At 36.5% G+C, this 18,934-nt stretch overlaps 2 protein-coding genes across 3 annotated transcripts in view; one reads left to right on the top strand and one right to left on the bottom strand.

Annotated features, from left to right (window-relative positions):
• LOC135680823 (BBSome complex member BBS2) overlaps window positions 1-18,934 on the bottom strand; it is a 24,173-nt gene extending 5,239 nt beyond the window's left edge. Inside the window, exons 1-16 of one of the 2 annotated variants that reach the window (XM_065195024.2) lie at window positions 18,785-18,934; window positions 18,064-18,236; window positions 16,923-17,144; window positions 15,779-15,904; window positions 14,497-14,559; window positions 13,836-13,913; window positions 9,079-9,183; window positions 7,870-7,956; window positions 6,906-7,041; window positions 5,971-6,110; window positions 4,527-4,670; window positions 4,069-4,250; window positions 2,890-2,931; window positions 1,812-1,896; window positions 913-1,044; window positions 402-476 (exon numbers count right to left, since the gene is read on the bottom strand). In XM_065195024.2, coding sequence (XP_065051096.2) covers window positions 402-476; window positions 913-1,044; window positions 1,812-1,896; window positions 2,890-2,931; window positions 4,069-4,250; window positions 4,527-4,670; window positions 5,971-6,110; window positions 6,906-7,041; window positions 7,870-7,956; window positions 9,079-9,183; window positions 13,836-13,913; window positions 14,497-14,559; window positions 15,779-15,904; window positions 16,923-17,144; window positions 18,064-18,180 — 1,734 coding nt within the window. In that variant the 5' untranslated portion in view covers window positions 18,181-18,236; window positions 18,785-18,934. Of the gene's footprint in view, window positions 1-401; window positions 477-912; window positions 1,045-1,811; window positions 1,897-2,889; window positions 2,932-4,068; window positions 4,251-4,526; window positions 4,671-5,970; window positions 6,111-6,905; window positions 7,042-7,869; window positions 7,957-9,078; window positions 9,184-13,835; window positions 13,914-14,496; window positions 14,560-15,778; window positions 15,905-16,922; window positions 17,145-18,063; window positions 18,268-18,784 lie in introns of both variants that reach the window. The other variant, XM_065195023.2, reaches the window with a different exon arrangement.
• Window positions 10,591-13,972, top strand: LOC135680826 (uncharacterized). The gene has a single exon (XM_065195028.2). It carries the CDS (start codon window positions 11,394-11,396, stop codon window positions 12,702-12,704), a length of 1,311 nt encoding a protein of 436 aa, XP_065051100.2. The 5' UTR covers window positions 10,591-11,393; the 3' UTR covers window positions 12,705-13,972.

Here is an 18,934-nt window from a genome sequence, read left to right as displayed (position 1 = left end):
GTACTAACGATCTTCAAATTATACAATAACAAAACACTCTCGCATATGCCTAATGTATTACTCATCTCATTTTGGCTAGCTAATCTTTCTGTTAGTCAGCCACACTTTTTGCATCATTGAAATTTCTAACACTCAGGTTAAAAGGAAAATATTACAGACAAAACAGAAAATACACACAGACTCCATGAAATAAATATTTAACGAACGGTGTTTATGTGCTTTGTAACTGAATTTTTATACATAATCATTAAATTCTAAGGTTTTAAAAACACAACATATTTGGAGTATTACTCAACATGCATATGATAATTGATATAATGTATGCAGATTATGAAAATTGAACGAGAACTGTCTTAATTAAACATGCAGAATTATGCGAGTTTTAAATGATGATTACTCACGGTCACAGCAAGAAAACCTGCCAATGCTTGGGTTAATGAGCCAGCTAAATCCAGATTATCGGTTTGGATGGTTACCTAGGTAACGATTAAAAATTTAGTTTCAATATACTACAAACATATTCAATCCAAAGGTAATCTTGTGCTGTCGAATTCAAATTGTTTTGATTTACTTATCAATAGTTTTTCTGGCAATATTCAGATTGAACTGAAAATCGTGGTGAGAGTAACTTACAAGAAAAAATTCAAATGAAGATTACTGTTTACCGGTCTGACTGTGTTTGTGTGGAAGGGGGGAGGGGTGTTAACGAAAAAGATACAGAGAAACGCTTCAGTAAATGATAACATATAAAAGTGTAGAAGGAAACCTGCAGGCTTTACAAGTAGAAATCGACCACAAGATAGATGGGATAAAGCTATTAGCAGAAAGGGTTTAGCCGTTGGAAATGGGAAATGGTGGTCAAACGTTTAAAAATGTTGAAGAAATTATACACAGAATTTGGCTTCAACTTACTTCTCCATTTGACGTCATCTTCAGTAACAACGGAGTTTCAGTACGCAATGACAGAAATTTCACATCCAAAGCTTGGTGCTCCGCAACCACTTCCGACGGCAGGAGAAAATTTTGGTTGATCCACATAACGACCTACATAATGAAAATGATAAAATATATGAGGAATTTGTTCTCAGAAATAAAGAAAATTGGAAGGTGTATGATGGTTAAGATGTCTGAGGAAAAAAGGAAAAAAAAAGTGCTTCGCCTACAGAGAAAAAAACTCTACCTAGATCAATAAAACCTTCTAGGACATTTTACTTATTCAAAAAGAATTGAATGACATGCTTGCAGAAAAAAATGATTTACCGTTATATATTTTGGTATTACGTTTTATTTATATGTTTTAGAAAACTGTAACCAACTTTTCTTATATCGTTTTAACAATTGAGACATAAGATTAGAATTGTAAGTTGTTAACATGGCCTCCTGTAAGAAACATTGATCCAAGGGGTCACCGGGAAACAGATGATTAGAAGAGAGGGGTGTGAAAGACGTTCAAAGAAAGGGCAGGGGGGAGATAGTAAAAGAGGGGCTGGACTAGTTCTCATGCAAAATAACTACTATCTGATTGTCTTGCTCCAGAGTATTTGAATTCTGGAAAATCTTATGAATAATAAACATCGAATAATCTGAAAGTAGGATTACGTCACGCTTCTTAATCAAACTATGTAACCAATTGGCAGGGAATTTCATCCTACTTTACCGTCTTTTCAATGATTTCACAAAGGGTCAAAATAAGAAGAACACGACGTAAATACAAAAGCAATATAAATTCAAAGATTCGACCAGGATGATGCTTTTCAAATATGTAAATCTATCAATAGTTATATTGAATGAAAATTAACGTAATAATTTACCCTATTGACTCTCTCGTGGACAGTGAATTTCACATGTGATTTTGGTTCGGCGTAACCGTCCGGGCAGAAGGAGTATAATGAGAACCTACAAAAATAGAAACCCAAAATACAAGTTCAGCATTAAATGATTTTTATGAATCATTGAAACTGAGAGGGATGTTTCGCTGGAAAAAGTCCTGGACATTTGAACAAAATTCGTTAATATCTTTCTTATTTTTTGCGAAACGTTTGCTATACAGGTTAAAATTTGTCAAACATGTGCTTCAATTAATGTATAACAAATCATAACCACAGTGTTGCCAGACTGACTCTCTAGCATAGTTGTAATAAATTTAGCAATCATTTGCTCGCGATCCTCGGCCTTTGCCTTCCATTCTCACTTTTTGCCTATTCCTAATCTAGATTTAGAATTTCCTTTGAGTTTTTAGCTGCAATCACAGTAATTCTTTATTCTTTACAACTCTTGTCCCCTTTACGAACACCAGATTTATAAAGTGGTGGGATCTTTGAGGAGCAGTGGGGAGCAGTGGGGAGCAGTGGGGAGCAGTAGGGAGCAGTGAGGAGCAGTGGGGAGCAGCGTGGGGCAGCGGGAAGCTGTATGAAACTGTGGGGAGCAATTGGGCTGATTTGTCCAGGATTTCCCACAAAAATAGAAAATATTAACATCTTCAAGCAGGAATCTATCATTTACCTAACATACTTATCTTAAGACTCTCTAAAAATTTTCGCCATGTCTCAACTTATCAAACAATTTTTTGCCAAAATTTAGGCCAGACTCCCCCTGCTGCCTGGCATTATATGCACATGAGTAAGGAAATGAATCTACTTCGAAAAATGTGCTTCGATTAATTGCAAATTAGTCGAGAAAATCCAAAATAAGTGAGGAGAACAAAAACAATTGGTAAGAAAACGCAGAGTAAATGACATGAATTGAAAATACTAAAATATTTATGAATCAAAGAAAACGAATTAGACTAAAGAAATAAAAAAGAATGATTTATTTGATCGATGAAAACCAAATAGAGTGTTTCACCTGCCAAGCTAAGTGAAATCAAAAGTCGATGTCAACAAAACATACCTTGGTAGCTGTCTTGTCAGCTCAAAAACATGGAATTGGTGGCTAAAATAAAACTCATTGCTTTAATGATATCAGAGAAGCAAAGATGAATAATTAAAGAGAGAATTACCATGGCTGACTGTAAATAGCAGTATAAAAATTAAATTCTGCAATTGACACTAAGTACGGAGAGCTTTTATGGCTGAGGTTTTTAACTTTTTGGGGTACATAAAAGGTTCGAAACATCAACAATGTCTTGCGAAAGTTTAATGGAAATAGGCTTTTTAAAAAGTGGTTCAAAATTAATTGCAAGAAAAGTCTTCGAAATTTAGAAGTTTAAATACTTAAAATTCCCAATACTTTTTGTTCGTAAGTGTATTTTCGCTCCAATTGGGATAGTAATAGAAAACCTTTGTATTGAATATTCAACAATTTTTTTGATGATATAGATTAACTGAGGTTAAAATTTGGCAGAGCAGTTATATGAATACTTATAAATAGATACTATCTGCTTCGTTTCATTTGCGTGATCACTAAAGTTTCGTGCCAATGTCAACTGCCATTGGCGTGGTCACTAAAGTTTCGTGTGATCTCAGTAACCATTTTCACAACGGGACCCTGTTGTCAAAACCAGTACGAGATAGCCTAGCCTAATGTGAACAATCACAGTCTCAACCAGCAATATGGCAGATTAAAATCCATAACTCGGTGCATTTGGGTTAACACCCTGTACAAATGTAAAATGATGTCAACATGCTCCCTGCCAGATGTTGCTCTAACTAGAGGCCGCAAAGTAAGGTATCTTTGAAAATACTGATTGGTGGGGTAACTGCCCCAATAGGCTAAACTCACTGCCAACAACTGGAAATGAAAACCATTGATTTTCCAAACCACTGTTGGGCCTATATAATTCCTAACAATGTCAGGCCCCACCATACAGGGCCTCCGACAAAAGAAGGCCGGGGGCATGGCCCCCCACTTTTTTGCAAAATAGAAGAGCTTTTCAAAACCTTTTGTTATGATTGTGAAATTTTCCCTTGGCCCAACCATTTTCCAAACTGCATGGGAGCCCATGTCATAGGTACAATAAAATACTTGGCTTCCGTGTTGTACAATTTAATATAATGTGACAAATCCATTTTCCATTTTCAAGCTATTTAAAGGTTATATTCCCACCACAGAAACGTAACATCGGCATACCTTGTTTTGTATCCAACAAATGCTTTGATATGCAGGTCGACAGTAACATCCTTTGGCGGGTAAATTGGAATGTGCAAGACAGGGGAGAGCTTGTTTAATGGCGGATGGACAACGTAGCTTTCTCCTTCGAAAATTCCTTCTGCAAATATCAGGACACTGCGAATCACGGTCTCATTTGTAGTCTACAAAAAGAGTTTAAAGCATAAGGATAGCATCTTCCTAAAAATATCTATGATACAATTCCATTAATGATGATGCGAATAGCTTGGGAATGATATAACAAAACTAGATCTTTGTCTATGCCATCGCATTTATGTTTAATTCTTCAACTACTTCAATCCCATATACAAAATCACTGTTACAGACGGTATCTGACAATTTTACTGCCTCTAGATTCTTCAAAGGCGGAGCAACATTGTATATTTACTGGTCAATCCATATATCAAAACACGACATACCTGAATGGTGAGATCTACATGAGGTTTTACACCGTCACCGCCAGTTGATACGCTGAGTGATGTTTGTAGCTGAGTGTTTGCTGGTATCATCCCAACACCAGAGACACTGGCATGATGATCTCCTGCTTTGACGTTTTTTCCAACCTGGAATTCAGGTAATGGGTAATTGTTAAGATGTTCTTGCGCTCGATGCATGGGGGATAGTGCAGTGATAGTATACTCATTTTTTTGTAAGAAACCGTCTGTGAGAAACTGAACCCTAAGTAGACAAGAAAAAGTTAAGAAACCATACTACTGATGACCCTCGGCCTAAAGAAACTGCTCGAAAATATTTCTTTAAAAGAGTAAAAAGACTACTGGGAAGAGTTCTAATAACTCTCAAAGTGAATGCAGTATGCAACATACCAAATTTTCTCTTCGATGATTAGGAAGAGCTCTTTATGACTAATTTGGTTTTCTTTATAATGTAACGTTTTTGTGATTCTCTTTTTGTTTTGTTATTTAAGAAATCTCTACGAAACTGTTAGTACTAGAATCAGCAAAAAATAAGCAACTGAGTGCTAGCCCTGAGCTTAGTCTATTATTAAACGAAATGATTTTATCGATTACCGATGATAACTAAACTTAAAAGTTTTATTAATCATATGTTCTGATGTACGGTCTTATCGCAGTAGAACATCCATAAAATGGACAGCTGTTGGGGTAGGATCGGTGTCAAATGCCTGTTGTCGTCGGAAAGTTGCTTTTACAAGGCATTGGGAAGAAATTTTGAAACAAAATTGTTTGTCTCTTTTTGGAGGCCGTTCGTTACATGGAGGTTTCTTTTATTCGGAGGTGGGGTGTCTTTTAGTTCACGTGTCACTGAATATTTGTTGGAGAAATCAAAGCTTAGAGGATTGGAAAAATCAATTTGAACACATTTGATTGGTCAACTATACCTGTCTTGTGCTTGCGTTTTTCTGATTGGCCTATTTCAATCCACAACTGGGTATATATTTTTTATCGTGTTCTTTCGGACCCTTATTTGACGTTTTATGCTCTGAGGAGTGTCAGATAAAAAAGCATTTAGCCAAAATGTTTGCTTTCTTCAAAGCCATTTTAAAAAAATTAATTTGAGGATAAAGGTATTGCTAATAAATACAAATGGCGAAACTAACTGCTAAAGAGAAAAAATAGACTAGAAACAGGAAGGTGGACGCTTATACAGAGCCTTTCACATGGCTGACAACGACGAAGTTATAGAAACAGAAGATTCATTACAAAAATAAAACCACGCCATGTTTTCGTAGTTTTTTGAAAACAGTTTTGAAAATTCAAACTCATGGGCCGATGGAAGAGTGGGCATTTTTCTGGAATCCATGTTAAAATACAAACAAGATTACTTGTTAGGGCATGGCAATAGCTAAAAAGAAGACTGTAACATAACGACAATATCAAAAATTACCCGGTCATTTTCTGAGTAATTCTTCAGCTCGGTAAGAAGATTTTGCTTCTTAATTGCCAATTCACGCAATGCATCCTGGTCTGCGTTGATATCAACAACAACATTTTTGCTCTCAGAATCAGCTGGCAGGTAGCCTCGTACTAGAAATAACATGGAGACAAGATACGGCTTTAGTAAGAATATGATTTTCTCCAGATTGCACAAAAATGACATATCCACAAGGGAAGTATTTAGACATCCTTTCAGTCGATATCACCAAGGGCTGGGGAGAATTCTGTCATTTTCTGAACACGGGTAAAAATATTTTGGCAAGTGCAGCAATCGGCAAAAACAATGACAAAAGAAATGAAATTTACCTTTGAATATTAATAAACGTAAATTTATGAGTTCTATAAAATGAATTTATGAATTTTAGATCCAAGAAAAAGAATGTTCCTGGGAGTGATAATTATACTAAGGAGACCTTGTATGATTGATTTGGCAAATTTGGGATACCAAGCTGAAACCCTTATTCAATCATGCATTCTCTCTTTTAAACCACCAGGTCAAGATTAAGACAGTCACCTTCTGTATAACAAGCTGATTCTCTTTGATCAACTACATTTCTGCTTAATAAGAATACACTCATATATACAGTGAGGGAACAAAGTGGGTGCATGATGACTTAACCAAAGAGATATTTGGCAAGAAGAGCTAAGGAAGCGCCATGTTATCCTCTCCCCCTCCCCTTCCCATTTTCTTCCCATCCAATTATTGTCCACATAATCAAGCCGGTCAAAACTAGAATAAGAGGGCTTTACTTAAAGCCAAAAGCATAACAAGTCATAAAAAATACAAAAAAAATTCAATTTCGCAACCCTTAGAAGAAATTCTGATTACATCACTAGTATTTTTGAAATGTCCTAACTCAATTGAACATCGCTAAAAGGCCTCACCTTGTCCTTCCATAGAACACACGATAAGTTGCTGTTTTCCATCCAATCTGTAATCAGCGTCCACAATTCCGGAAATTGCACTCCCCAAATTATCTTTAAAAACAACTTCACCCGTGCGGTCATTTCTGGCATCCACCTGGTGAAGGTAAGCATATTCAGATCAATATTCATTGTTGAAATGCTCTCTTTTACGGGGCGTCTACGTCGGACCACAAAATATCAGACAGACCCAGATAAACATACAGGGTTGGTTGCAAACCCAAAAAAACCTTAAGTACTTTTAAAGTAGATCGTACATAAATAACACATATATTCTTGGACCCGAAGTAACAGGTCAAAAACTCTAGACCAAGAACTCTGATAGGGACCCAAGAGTCAGAAAGAAGTTTGAGTACTTGGACGCCCCTTCCTAAAAGTAAAGTGTTTAAGATGCAAGGATGCAGTAGGAGGCCGCTTCTTTGGGGGGGGGGGGGGGTTGGGGCAAAGACTAAACATAAATATATATAAAAAATTACAGGAAAGCAAAATTTTACACAGATATTTGAAGCTCTCCCGTAGATTTAGCCCCCCTACCCCTCAGCCATTGCGTCCTTATTAAGATATTTGATATGCTTCTATTTCACCATAAAAATGGGCGAATTCCTACCTGAACAATAGAATTTGATCAATATAATAGCGTCAAAAATAGATCACAGCACTTTTCTAGTGTGAATGGCTTTTGGTGTTGTCCAGATGACTAAAGTGTTATAACAAAATCGAGTTTCTACCCAGGAAATTCACAAGAAGGTACAAAATCCACATCAGATAAAGGTTACGTTGCATTCACCGAGCACTTAAATGAATGCATTTCGCAACTACTTAACGCAAAATGGAAGCAAGAGGCATGGCAAAACAGTAATCCTTCCAAAGGCTTAACAATCGTAAACCACAAAATCAACGTGAAAGTATGGTACTAGAAACAAACCTTGCCATTGGACCATCCAGTGATCAATTCTGGAACACCATCACCATCAAGATCAAAGCTGTAAATCGACACAGCTTGGTTTTTGGACTAAAAGCAGATGAGATTTCTGAGACAAATCTTCTACATAAAAAATGACAAAAAAATTATATTTTGAATTATAATTATATTTAAATAGCGACTTTGTCCATTTGAAAGAAATAAAATTTTGACGTTTCGAGCAAAACTCTTCTTTAGATAAAAAAGAGCATAAAAGCCACAAATTTGATCGACATTTATCATAAAATATATGATAAATGTCGATCAAATCAACATTTTTGAATTACGCTTTGAACCAGACAAAATTGAAAATAGTCTATTGTATATCATTTCAGATGTTTAAAGGAAAAATTTCAGATGTTTGAAAATTTTAGTTAATCTTGATTTAGGATAAGGCCAAAATGTTTCAAATCTAAAGACTTTCACGAAACCATAAAATTTTATTTAAATTACAACTTTATTTGTTTTGAAAACTTTCATCATTGTAATCACTGTCAGATTTAGCTTCATTTTTAGCACTATATTTCTTTATATTTTATCATGGTTCCCAGTAAACGAGACAATTGACTGATGGGTTACCATGGGCAAAAGGATAAACGGAGAATAAATCGAAACAAGAAATTGTTGTAAATCAGCAACAACAATAATTAAAGATTTGCAAGAGATCAGTATAGGCTGTTTTCAGACCATTGACAATCTTTGTGAACATCCACGAAAATGAAATAATTTCATTTACCAAACCAAACCCTTGTTGTCATTGTTTTTTAGAAAAGATGGTCATTTTTCTGGAAGTTGTTAAGAATGCAGCGGTCTAGTCAGGGTTGTTTCTAATGGTTTTAAGAAGATGTGGTTTTTAACATTGTAGAAGCAATCTTGTCATTGTCTTAGATATGCGATAAGGATAATCAATAAATGGAAACAGGGGGGAGGATGGGTTTATAAGGATAATCAATGAGTGGAAAGAGAGGGGAAGAGGGAGAAAGGGGGCAATCAATAAATAAGAAGAGTGAGGAATATCGGTGGGCAACCAACGGATGGGAATAGCGAAAACTTAGAATTTCAAGCCAAACTATTCAATGATTTTTCACACACAACCCCCCTGATCAAGTCACTATAAGAGGAAAACATATTCATTCTTTAGTTAGTTTCCTAAATAAAGAGGGAGTGAACTACCTTGATTCTCCAGTATCTTGCACTTCTATCGTAGACTCCAACAGTGCCATTTCTAAGGGCATAGCCGAATCTACTCCCATATAAAGAATACAAGGATGTGACAGCCTGAAAGAAAAAAAACAATTTCGACTTATGGTACAAAGTATTTGAAAAACAAATAAGATCCATCGGATAACCATCGGATGATTTAAATACCTAATTGTATCTTGTCTCCATTTTTCACATTAGGCCTTACACTTTGCCATGAGGATACAAAAAGAAGGCAACAACCTTAACGGAGGTACTTATGTTCCAGCATATTAAAAAAGACTTAGGCCTTTAATTCTCCCGGTTCAAAAAGAGCTGGGTCGAGGTTCTCTAAACATGACTAGCTTCGTACGTACTGTATTAAAATGTAGGCACGTCAAATGTGGTCTGCAGACATGTTTACAAGTTACAGAGAATGAAACTTGATAACAACTGAAAAAGCAGTTTATCGTTGTAGATGTTGCTTTTAATCACAAAATAAAAGCGCTTGCTCCCAGTGGCGTAGCTTGACCTTCCAGACTAGGGGGATGGGCAGTGGCGGCGCCAGCTATTACAGAGTGGGAGGGTAATGGGTGCGGCCAGTGAGACCACGCCCCTTTTGCTTCGTTTTAGTGCTATGTAACAGGTCAACTTTCCCCAGGAAATGTGATCCACCCACCGTTTTTAAATCCGTTTTTTAAAAGAAATGTGTAGATCATGTCTTCAGAAAAAGTGGGGGGTAATTACCGCCCCCAACACCACCTCTTGGCGCCGCCACTGGGGATGGGGCGACAGTAGAATTTACAGACAAAAACATATACGAGGAAAAATTTAGGTGCTATTTTATCTACCGATAGGCGATTTTACCGACAAACTAAGAATCTGGTGGACCAACCGAAGGTTTACCGACAAACTCATGAAATACTGGGAGGTGTCACACCACCTACACCCCCTCCCCCGCCAGTTACGCTACTGTTTGCTCCACCAAAATTTCTTGTACAATATCTTTAACAATCTTTTTAGGCCCAACAATGTTTATTTTATCTTTTTTGGCACCTGTAGCGGTAGCTTTGCTGGCACATTATAAAATTCCTGACACCATTTCTTATTTGATACCGAGCGAATTAATAACACGTTTTGACACACCAAATCTATTCTTTTTGTTCCATCCAAAGCTAAGACTTTCGTTTATACAATATTAAAACTTAGGTACTAAACAGCCTTTCACAAGCACTGTTACTGTTTCACAAATTATTTGAATATATTTGAAACGAAACCTCGAGTGCTTTCTCAAGCCACTCGGGTTGAATGCCATCAGCCTTTTTCTTAGCCTTTCAATCCATGGCCGTTCTGTGTGTGTGTGCGAGTCTCCAATTGTGTCTACAAGTGTCCATGATACATTTTTCTACTCTTTATAAATGTTCCACGGTGACTCTTACTAATCTACTTACAATATTGCTTTTGCCGTAGTAAAATACATAAAAACGTAAGTAGGAGGTGATTAATATATTAGGATACGCGGGGGAACCTTGTAGGGTAAAAGGGCATGTAAAATATTACGTTACCGGAAAACATGAAAAACTAGAGCGCGACAAGCTAATATTCCTAACTAAGAGAAGCATAAACAAGTATAAGCATAAACGCGAGAATGACCTTGAGTAAAATAAGTGTCTCTATTACAAGTTGACTCTTTCATTTTCCAGCCAGCCTCCCCGCCCACCTTCAATTTCCCCAGAAGAAAACAAATTTCGTTCCGACGATCCTTGTAGAATTACAGAAATTATCATGAGATAGACAGGTCTCAACGTAAACATTTCTACAAAGAAGAGAAAAGAAAAGATAGCCTGTAAAAATTTTGAAGATAGGCCCTTGAAAGAAAGCAAGATAAACCGCCTTTAGAGAATGAGGAAGAAATTTGGCAAAGTAATGAAATAAGCATTGGAACAATCAAAAATTCGATTTTTGGGCTAGACTTGTTGCGCTTGTGACCCATGATAAACCAATTGGATTACGTCTGATAACATGATGAAATATCCTTTGCAAACTGGAACGATCATATTTCTAGCTCTTTGAGACAATTCATTGTTTGATGAGGATTTATGGAAACCTCGATATCGGAGCTGGTTCTTTGTTGTCTGCTCAGCAACGAGACGTGTTTTGATGGAGTAACGAATGAGACATCGCTGATGAGGCTTTTTTGCTTGTTTTGGCTTCAGCACACTTGTTTTAGGTTTGATATGCGGACATCTTCGTTCCAACGAAGTGAATTCAGTTTCTTTATATTTGCAGGCAACACATAGTTAAACCTAATGAAACATTCAATCACTGGTTTCTTCGTATTTTCATGTTCATTCCTCTTTATAACAATATATTTAAATTGCTACAAACTTAAGCTGTTTCGGGTCTTCCAAACGACAAAAACATCGAATATTCAACAGGATGGCCTATGGGAAGGATGCCCAAGCTTGGAGCTTGCTCTTCGCATGAACAGCAGTCCGGTGTTCGTAAAATTGTACGAATCTTGGTTTCTAAAGAGTCTTGAGTTATTCTGGCCGGAGGATTACTTGAATTTGACACTGGTATTAGATGACGAAAGTGAACTGGATCATGTAACAGGTAAACGCTTGTCGAATTTATGGCCTAGACCGAACACTGTTTACTTAAAACCAGAAAACGCAAACTTCTACCAAAGCAAACAGCGCCGCCGTATGTATTTGGATTATTTTTATCCTGAAAAATATGTTAGTGCCGAATATGTTGGGTTTGTTGATGCAGATACGATGTTCGTATCTGTTGTGACCCCACAAGCATTGTTTAACAAGGGCAAACCTACTGTGCAGGCGCGGATAGGAGAACCTTTTTGGCAACAGCACTGGGAATGCTGGTCTGACGTCACTGAATATTTGCTGGGTAAAAAAGAGGCTTTGCAGTGCATGTCTTATTTCCCTGTCATTTTCAAAGTGAAGCATATAATCGAAATGCGAAATTACGTTGCCAAGCGACTGGGGCGAACGTTCTTGCATGCTTTTAACGAAAGCATGCAGATAAGAAATGATTACTTTAAAGGAAGTGAATTGGATGATTGCATGTGCCAGTTTAGTGTGATATGCAATTATGTTTGGTACTTCCACAGAGATGAATACGAATTCAATTTGCAAATGACTCCTGATGACACGTGGAGCGGGGAACATAGGAGACATACACAACAAACTACAGCATACATTAAGGGCATTGGACCTGCGTTTAAGGTCCCCAAGCCACGAATAGCGATTCACGCCAGACACTATAAGGAGAACGGTAACTATTTGTCCAGCAGCACGATTGACACTACGAAGGAGCCTTATGCATCGCAGCTTGAAAGAAGGGTCCAAGAGGGGGTCTGTTTTGCCATTGGATTCGACCGGTGCCCAAGCAAATGCTATTCGTTTGATGCAGATAGCTTGCAAGTATCGTTATACTCTTTCGAATTTTACGATTGGCTTTGGGATCAGAGGTGTCTCGAGGAACAGAGAAAACATTACGTGCATGTGCGCGCGTTGGTAAATCACAATGAAAAAAAAGGCAAGCGAATGTTTGGAATGGATCCACCGTATGATGGGCTATGCAAAGATGCACTGTGATCTGAGACTAACACGTTTGCCTAAAGCCCAGAAAACACGTGAATTAGCAGCTAACGGGTGCTGTAAGGCCCTGGCCAAACATATTGAGATTTTTATCGAGGAGCATTCAACACATGATGTTTGGGAAACTTTATCCTCAGTAGCTTTGTGTTGCTCAGTGGCAGCTGGCCGGACGAATCAAAAATTGCAGTGAGCAAATATGTTAGATGCTGCTAAACCGAAAGTTCAATTACGTTTGTCAAAATCCAAGGATTAGAAAAACAAGAATTAGCAACTAAAGGGTACTTTTACCATGTTCTACCGTCTTCGATTATATGGATGATTTTGTTAAGGGAAAACAATTATTTAAGGATAGACAGAAACAGTAACACATGCGCACGAAATATTAATGAATCGTTGAGATTGCTGCTTTACAAAAGGTAAAACTTTTGAAGAAAGGGGCACTTGAAAGATAGAAAAAAGTATCTTACAACAGAAGAACAAGAAGTCTTATTTTCAAGTTCATTTTACAAATTAGATCTCTGTGTAGTGGTATATGTTGCCGATAAAAGGCAGTTGCTCTGATTAGCTTTGATTGTCCTTGACTGGTCTTGACTGGCTTTGACTGGTTGCGACTAACTTTCCTCGAGACGCTAGGCATTTCAAACAAAGGGAGCAACTCTCAAAGATAAAAAATCCTATCGTGCTATAATTAAATGTCTTAAATGCCTGCCAAAAGTACTTGGAACACCCAGCAATTTAACCTTCCTTTTGATATCTTTCGTTCCTTTCATGAGATAAAATTACTACTTCCGCCCCCTTCCCCCTAAAACAATGTTGATAATTTAAAGAAATATCATAAAAGAAGCGCAAAAGAAAGTGCTTCCTAAAATCCTAAACCGTTTGATAGAAAACCAACATTGTTCTGTAGGGGAGGGGGGGATGATTGATTTTGACCTTGGAAATTGACGTCAGTGTTCCAAGACTTTTGGCAAGCATTGAAGAAGGTAAAGATGAATTCACCCGGTACTTTGGACTAACCAGTCTGTCCCTTTTCCTGTAGCTACGTTTCACGTTCAGATTTATAACTGAACATTTTCTTTTGTTTTAGACGGATTGTAAAGCTCACACAACAAGAAAGCATTTACGTACCTCTGTTTCTGTCATCTCAGCAATAATCTCATCGTCCTTAAAGACGCGAATGTCATAATCCTCTGAACCAACGAGTAACTATTTGAAAAAATGGTGGAAATTTTTAAAAAACTACAATATTGGACAGACGATGCTGAGATTTTATATCCCTTCTTTTCAGTTCAATCTTGAATCTTTGCTTCTAAAATACATACATTAAAAATTTGAATGGGGAAGGGGTTAGATGTTGGAACCGGGCACATGTTTAGGGGCTATTCTCAATAAGTCCATCAAAGACTTTAGGTTACTTGGCGCACCAATGTCAAACCCATCTCTTGAATTCTTAGAAATTTCAGAGAAGGATTTTATAAAGAAAGTATTTATTTTTGCAGACATCTCAGTCAAAACGACTGTCAAACGTTCTAGCGTGCCTTACTAACTATTTATTATTTATCATTTGCTTAAGATATTTATGACACGCAAAATTTTACACAAGCTAGAAGCAAATATTATCATCTTAAATAAAGAATACTAAAAACTCGTATAGCTATGAGAGTTTCTTTTACTTCTTCACTTAAAAGCTATTGAGCTCTGAAGATTCATCCATAATCAAGGAATTTAAACAAGATATAACATAACAATGTAGAAAAATTGTATGAGTCCTGCAACTCTTTACACAAACCTCAGGGTAGCCATCTTCATTGAAATCACTCAAGGCCAAAGAGCAAACATTATCACCGGTTACCTACAAAAAAGGTTAGCATAAATTGAAAAATTGCTTTACATTCCAAAATCAAACTAAAAACGTTATAAAATGAAGGATCTTTCGGAGCAAAAACATAACATTTTCAAAGCATGCTTGACCTCAATCTAGAGATGTAAATATCATATTAGTATCATATTAGGGTCCTGTTTAAGAATCTACAGGATCCTATCGATATGTTCAAGATCCTGACAGGATCCATGTCACAATCCAATAGGATCTTGGAAATTGTTATGTGTAAGATCCTAATCTAGTTCTTGTAAGTTCCTATAATGACAGTCTGGATCCAAGCAAGATTCTATTCAAGATCTTGTTTTAGAATCCCGTAGGATTTTGGTAAGATCCTGTGTAAGATCTTAAATTGTGTTTATCCTACAGGATCCTAAAAATGCAGGACCCTGTTTAGGATGCTACGCACACAGGATCTTCGAGGATTTTTGGCAGGAGCTTCTAAATCTCCACCATCTAGGGAGAGAGAGCTGGGTATGCTTGTAGAGCCTGGAGCAAAAATTAAGGTATAAAAGAAAAAGAGATAATAAGACAGCATTTTAATCCACACTTTCAGCATCTTGGTGTTTGAGGGTTAGTGGCAGAACTCTAGATAATTTACTCTCTGTAGTGAAAACATCTACGTAGATTGAAGATTCAGAAAAAATCTTTCTGTATTACTTTTCATTTTGATGCATGGAGCTGATCAAGTGAGGGGCTATGCTCATTTCCAAAAAAAGAATGGTTTTAAATGTAGTTAGTTGCAAATATTCTTCTTGGGATTTATACCAGGGACCAAGGGGAGGTGGGATGTTTCAAGCATATAAAAAAATTTTTATGGATTCCAAATAATCAGACCCCCAAAATTTTCAAATCATACCATGCAGCAAATCTAACTTGGATAAAGAGTTATGACTCCCATTAATTGCTACAATTATTGATTCAAATGCAAAGTCTAAAATATTAGTATATTCTTCAAATTTAATTTATTTTGAACATTTTATTTCGTGACATTGGATTCTCGTCGTTGTATTGCTTTGTTCCTGTATATCTTTCATTTTAAAATCTCATTGCAAGATTCACAGAATCCGGCGGACAGCCTATCCTGCGGTTCTTCCTTCTCACACATTAAAAATATTCATACCACTAAACAAACTTGAATAGCATACAAAAATTATGCATCATTAAAAAAAACATGATGTGGTGACATTACCGTCCAGAAATGGTCATCCCCATCAACATTGTACCCCTGTACTGAACAGTTACCACCAGCTATAATCATTGGAGTTGGGTCACTTCCAATCTGCCCAACCAGCAAAGAATTTACCCCATCTGGTACCTAAAATGATATAATGCAAATAACAACTAAAGATGCAAGAACAAGTCTCTTGTGATCAAAACAATTCTAGAAAATTTAATAACAGTTCAAGAAAATCATCATAACCACATATGATGATAACAAAAGCTGCAGACAACAGGGCCAATATATTTAGACCAAAAACATTTTCCAACATACATAGAAAAATTGAGTATTCCATACATCTATGAAAAATGACAAATTCAATGATAAAGGAGTGAGGGAAGTTTGTATCCCAGAAAGTGGCAATGAGAGTTGAACTGAGTTAATTAATATCCAGTTGGCTTCAGTAAAAGGGCTGCAATACGGTTTTCAAGTTAGGTTTCCCTGAGTTATCTCTAGAACATATAGCCAGGTTGCCAATTTGCTAGTACATCTGATTCCTAAGCTAAATTCTGACTCAGTCATGGAACTTAAGGTTGTTTCTCTGTACAGTAGAGACAAAACTGACCCAATTTTTGACACCAACACCAAAGTATTATCATAATGTAATTATATGATTTTTAAACAACCTTTACACCTTTACATTAACCAAAAGTTAGTAATGGGCATTCCCTTTTGAAAAAATTGGCATTTGAAGCAGGGAAAAGGGTGTTTTCTTACATTAAAAGGGTGTGGCCAAGAAACTTTCATTGTGCCATCATTGGCGGATTTGATGTGAATCTAAAGGACATCTGTCCAGGATAGCTTAGACTGAGGTTAAAAAAGGCAAAAGGGAACAAGCAAAGATGGGACCAAAGACTGGGATACAACTTTTTGTTTTGGGGGGCAGCCCTGATTAATAAAGGAAAACAGCTACATTTTACAAAATAAAATTTTTTTTTTCTTATAATACTCAAGTTTTTTTTGGGGGGGGGGGGCAAGGTTTGATATCTCAGTCCTTGTTGCTGACTCTAGTAAGTTGGGACTTACCTGTGATCATGCTAGAAAGGTAAAGCTTGAACTACTTTAACTTCAAGCACAATGTATGAAACAGTGAAACTAAGGAAAACACACTTACATCTTTGTAGAAAAGATCTGAATTGTTTTCTACATCATATGCCAGAAGGTTGGTTGGTGTGCCAACAAACAAGATGTCCCTTTGGCTTTCATCCAGTGATCCAGTGCATACAGCATTGACATGTTGATTTATGTTCAATAAACTAACATCTGATGATGAGCCAGATGTAGTTTCAAGCCTGCCTCCTTGACCCAACCTTGTGTGGGGATTATGGATAAAAACCTAGAAAGATTAATAAGAGATGGCATGAATAAACTGTCTTCCAGCAATATGGACTTCATTGTTATGAGCCTAGTAGGCTTTTCTTAGCTGGACTCGAAAAGGAGGATTTTTTTCAAATTAACTATTAGCAATTTCATAGCATTTTTTTCTTATTCCTTCTTAAAGAATTAGCTTACTGTGTTGATCTGACAAAAAAATCCAACAGTATATATATTATAAAATCCCTACAAAATAAAAGCAAGCAAAAGATACAAGAAAGAAAGAAAGACATACACGCTTTTTTTATAAGGAACCACTTTATAAGGAACCAACATATAGAAGGCTGAAATATTTAAAGAACTTATAATACTAAAAACGAAATCCCAAAGGAACTTTTTAATTTGAAACATTTTTAAAACTGCAAGCATCAAGAACTAAAAAGCCAGTTCCATTCATTTGCCGCCGATACTCGCATAGATTGTTTGCTATTTGTGTGTCAAGTGCTTCATTGAGTAGTTTCCGGATATGCTGTCTCGCCCCTCTCTCTATTAAGTGTTAGGGCTTATTGTAGTCAAAACACTGAAAGTGAGATTTTCACTTTACATAGCCTTCTTTGTGTTTTTGCTCCTGAGTTCTAGCCACAAGTAAAGGCAAAATTCAAAAATTTTATGTTTTTCCTGTTTCTGCACTATTTTTATGGCCCTTGATGTGCAGTGAAAATTAAGGAATTATTAAGGAACTTTTTTTGGTACTACAATTTGATGATTTGAGGTCTACAAATATGGAACGTATGGAACTAGGCCTTGAGGTAAGTTCCTTATAAAAAAAACGTGTAAGTCCTAACATCAAAATTCACTACTACATTGCCTCCAAATAACTTGGAGATGCAAATTTAATGACCCTGATTCTTATATTGTAATTTTTACATTGTAAAACAGACCTTATTTGCAGTTGTTGCTGCAGTTAAGCAGGGGTGTTTTCCATCGTACTTTCCAATTGCAACCATACGAGGATGGATTTTGTGGTTGAGCTTCAATGTAAAGATTGGGGCCAACATTGCTGGATGATTGGTTATATCTAGATGCTCTTGCTATCTTCTTGATGTTGCCTTGGCTTTTCAGAAAATAATATTTGGTAAATTTTACTAGAATAGATCAACACAATGTAATCAACAAATTGGACTTTTACATAATCAAAGTATATAACTAGTTAACTGCACATGGTGTAAACAAAAGCAAGCTAAACATGAAATTAGTTTCCATAGTCAAGACTTCTCGAAAAAGGTCAGTATCTATCTGTTTATTCATTAAATAAACATTAGTTAAACACAGACAGGCAACCATAACTTCCCTAAATTTATAAAATATATAAGAAAAGACCAGTAACAAAATCCAGAACTTATCACTTGGAGTCTAAATCTACAGATAAATCTTTCAAAGAATAACATAACTGATCAGGAAAAGGGCTTATTCTTATCCTATTTACACACTGCTGAAATGAAAAGCTTGAGTTTATACCCCCAAAGTTCATTTGAACACAAATCATATCACATAGTAGTAACTTGTAGCAACAGAATAATTGTTGAAAACAAAAGGTATTCGAGAAGCTTAAGGCTATTGAAAAAATTAAGAAAAAAAAAATAATTACAAAAAGATAACTACCGTATGTGATTTACATCTTTGAGGTTAACAACAGACAATAACTCCCTCCTTGGTTTGCGCCTAGGCCGGTTGCTAAAACGATACAAGCACCTGTTGCCGTGTTGCTGTTGTTGTCAATCAATTCTCGTGAGTATGATGGGGGCAGGGGCT

This window comes from Rhopilema esculentum, chromosome 18 (genome assembly GCF_057945365.1).
Source record: "Rhopilema esculentum isolate cy_ngs chromosome 18, ASM5794536v1, whole genome shotgun sequence".
Taxonomy (NCBI): domain Eukaryota; kingdom Metazoa; phylum Cnidaria; class Scyphozoa; order Rhizostomeae; family Rhizostomatidae; genus Rhopilema; species Rhopilema esculentum.
The sequence above is the reverse complement of the archived record's forward strand: the minus strand, read 5'-3'. Positions and strand labels throughout refer to the sequence as shown.

Bases quoted from the DNA above. Each gene is read 5' to 3' on its own strand.
- LOC135680826 (XM_065195028.2), top strand. From the start codon at position 11,394: ATGAAACATTCAATCACTGGTTTCTTCGTATTTTCATGTTCATTCCTC.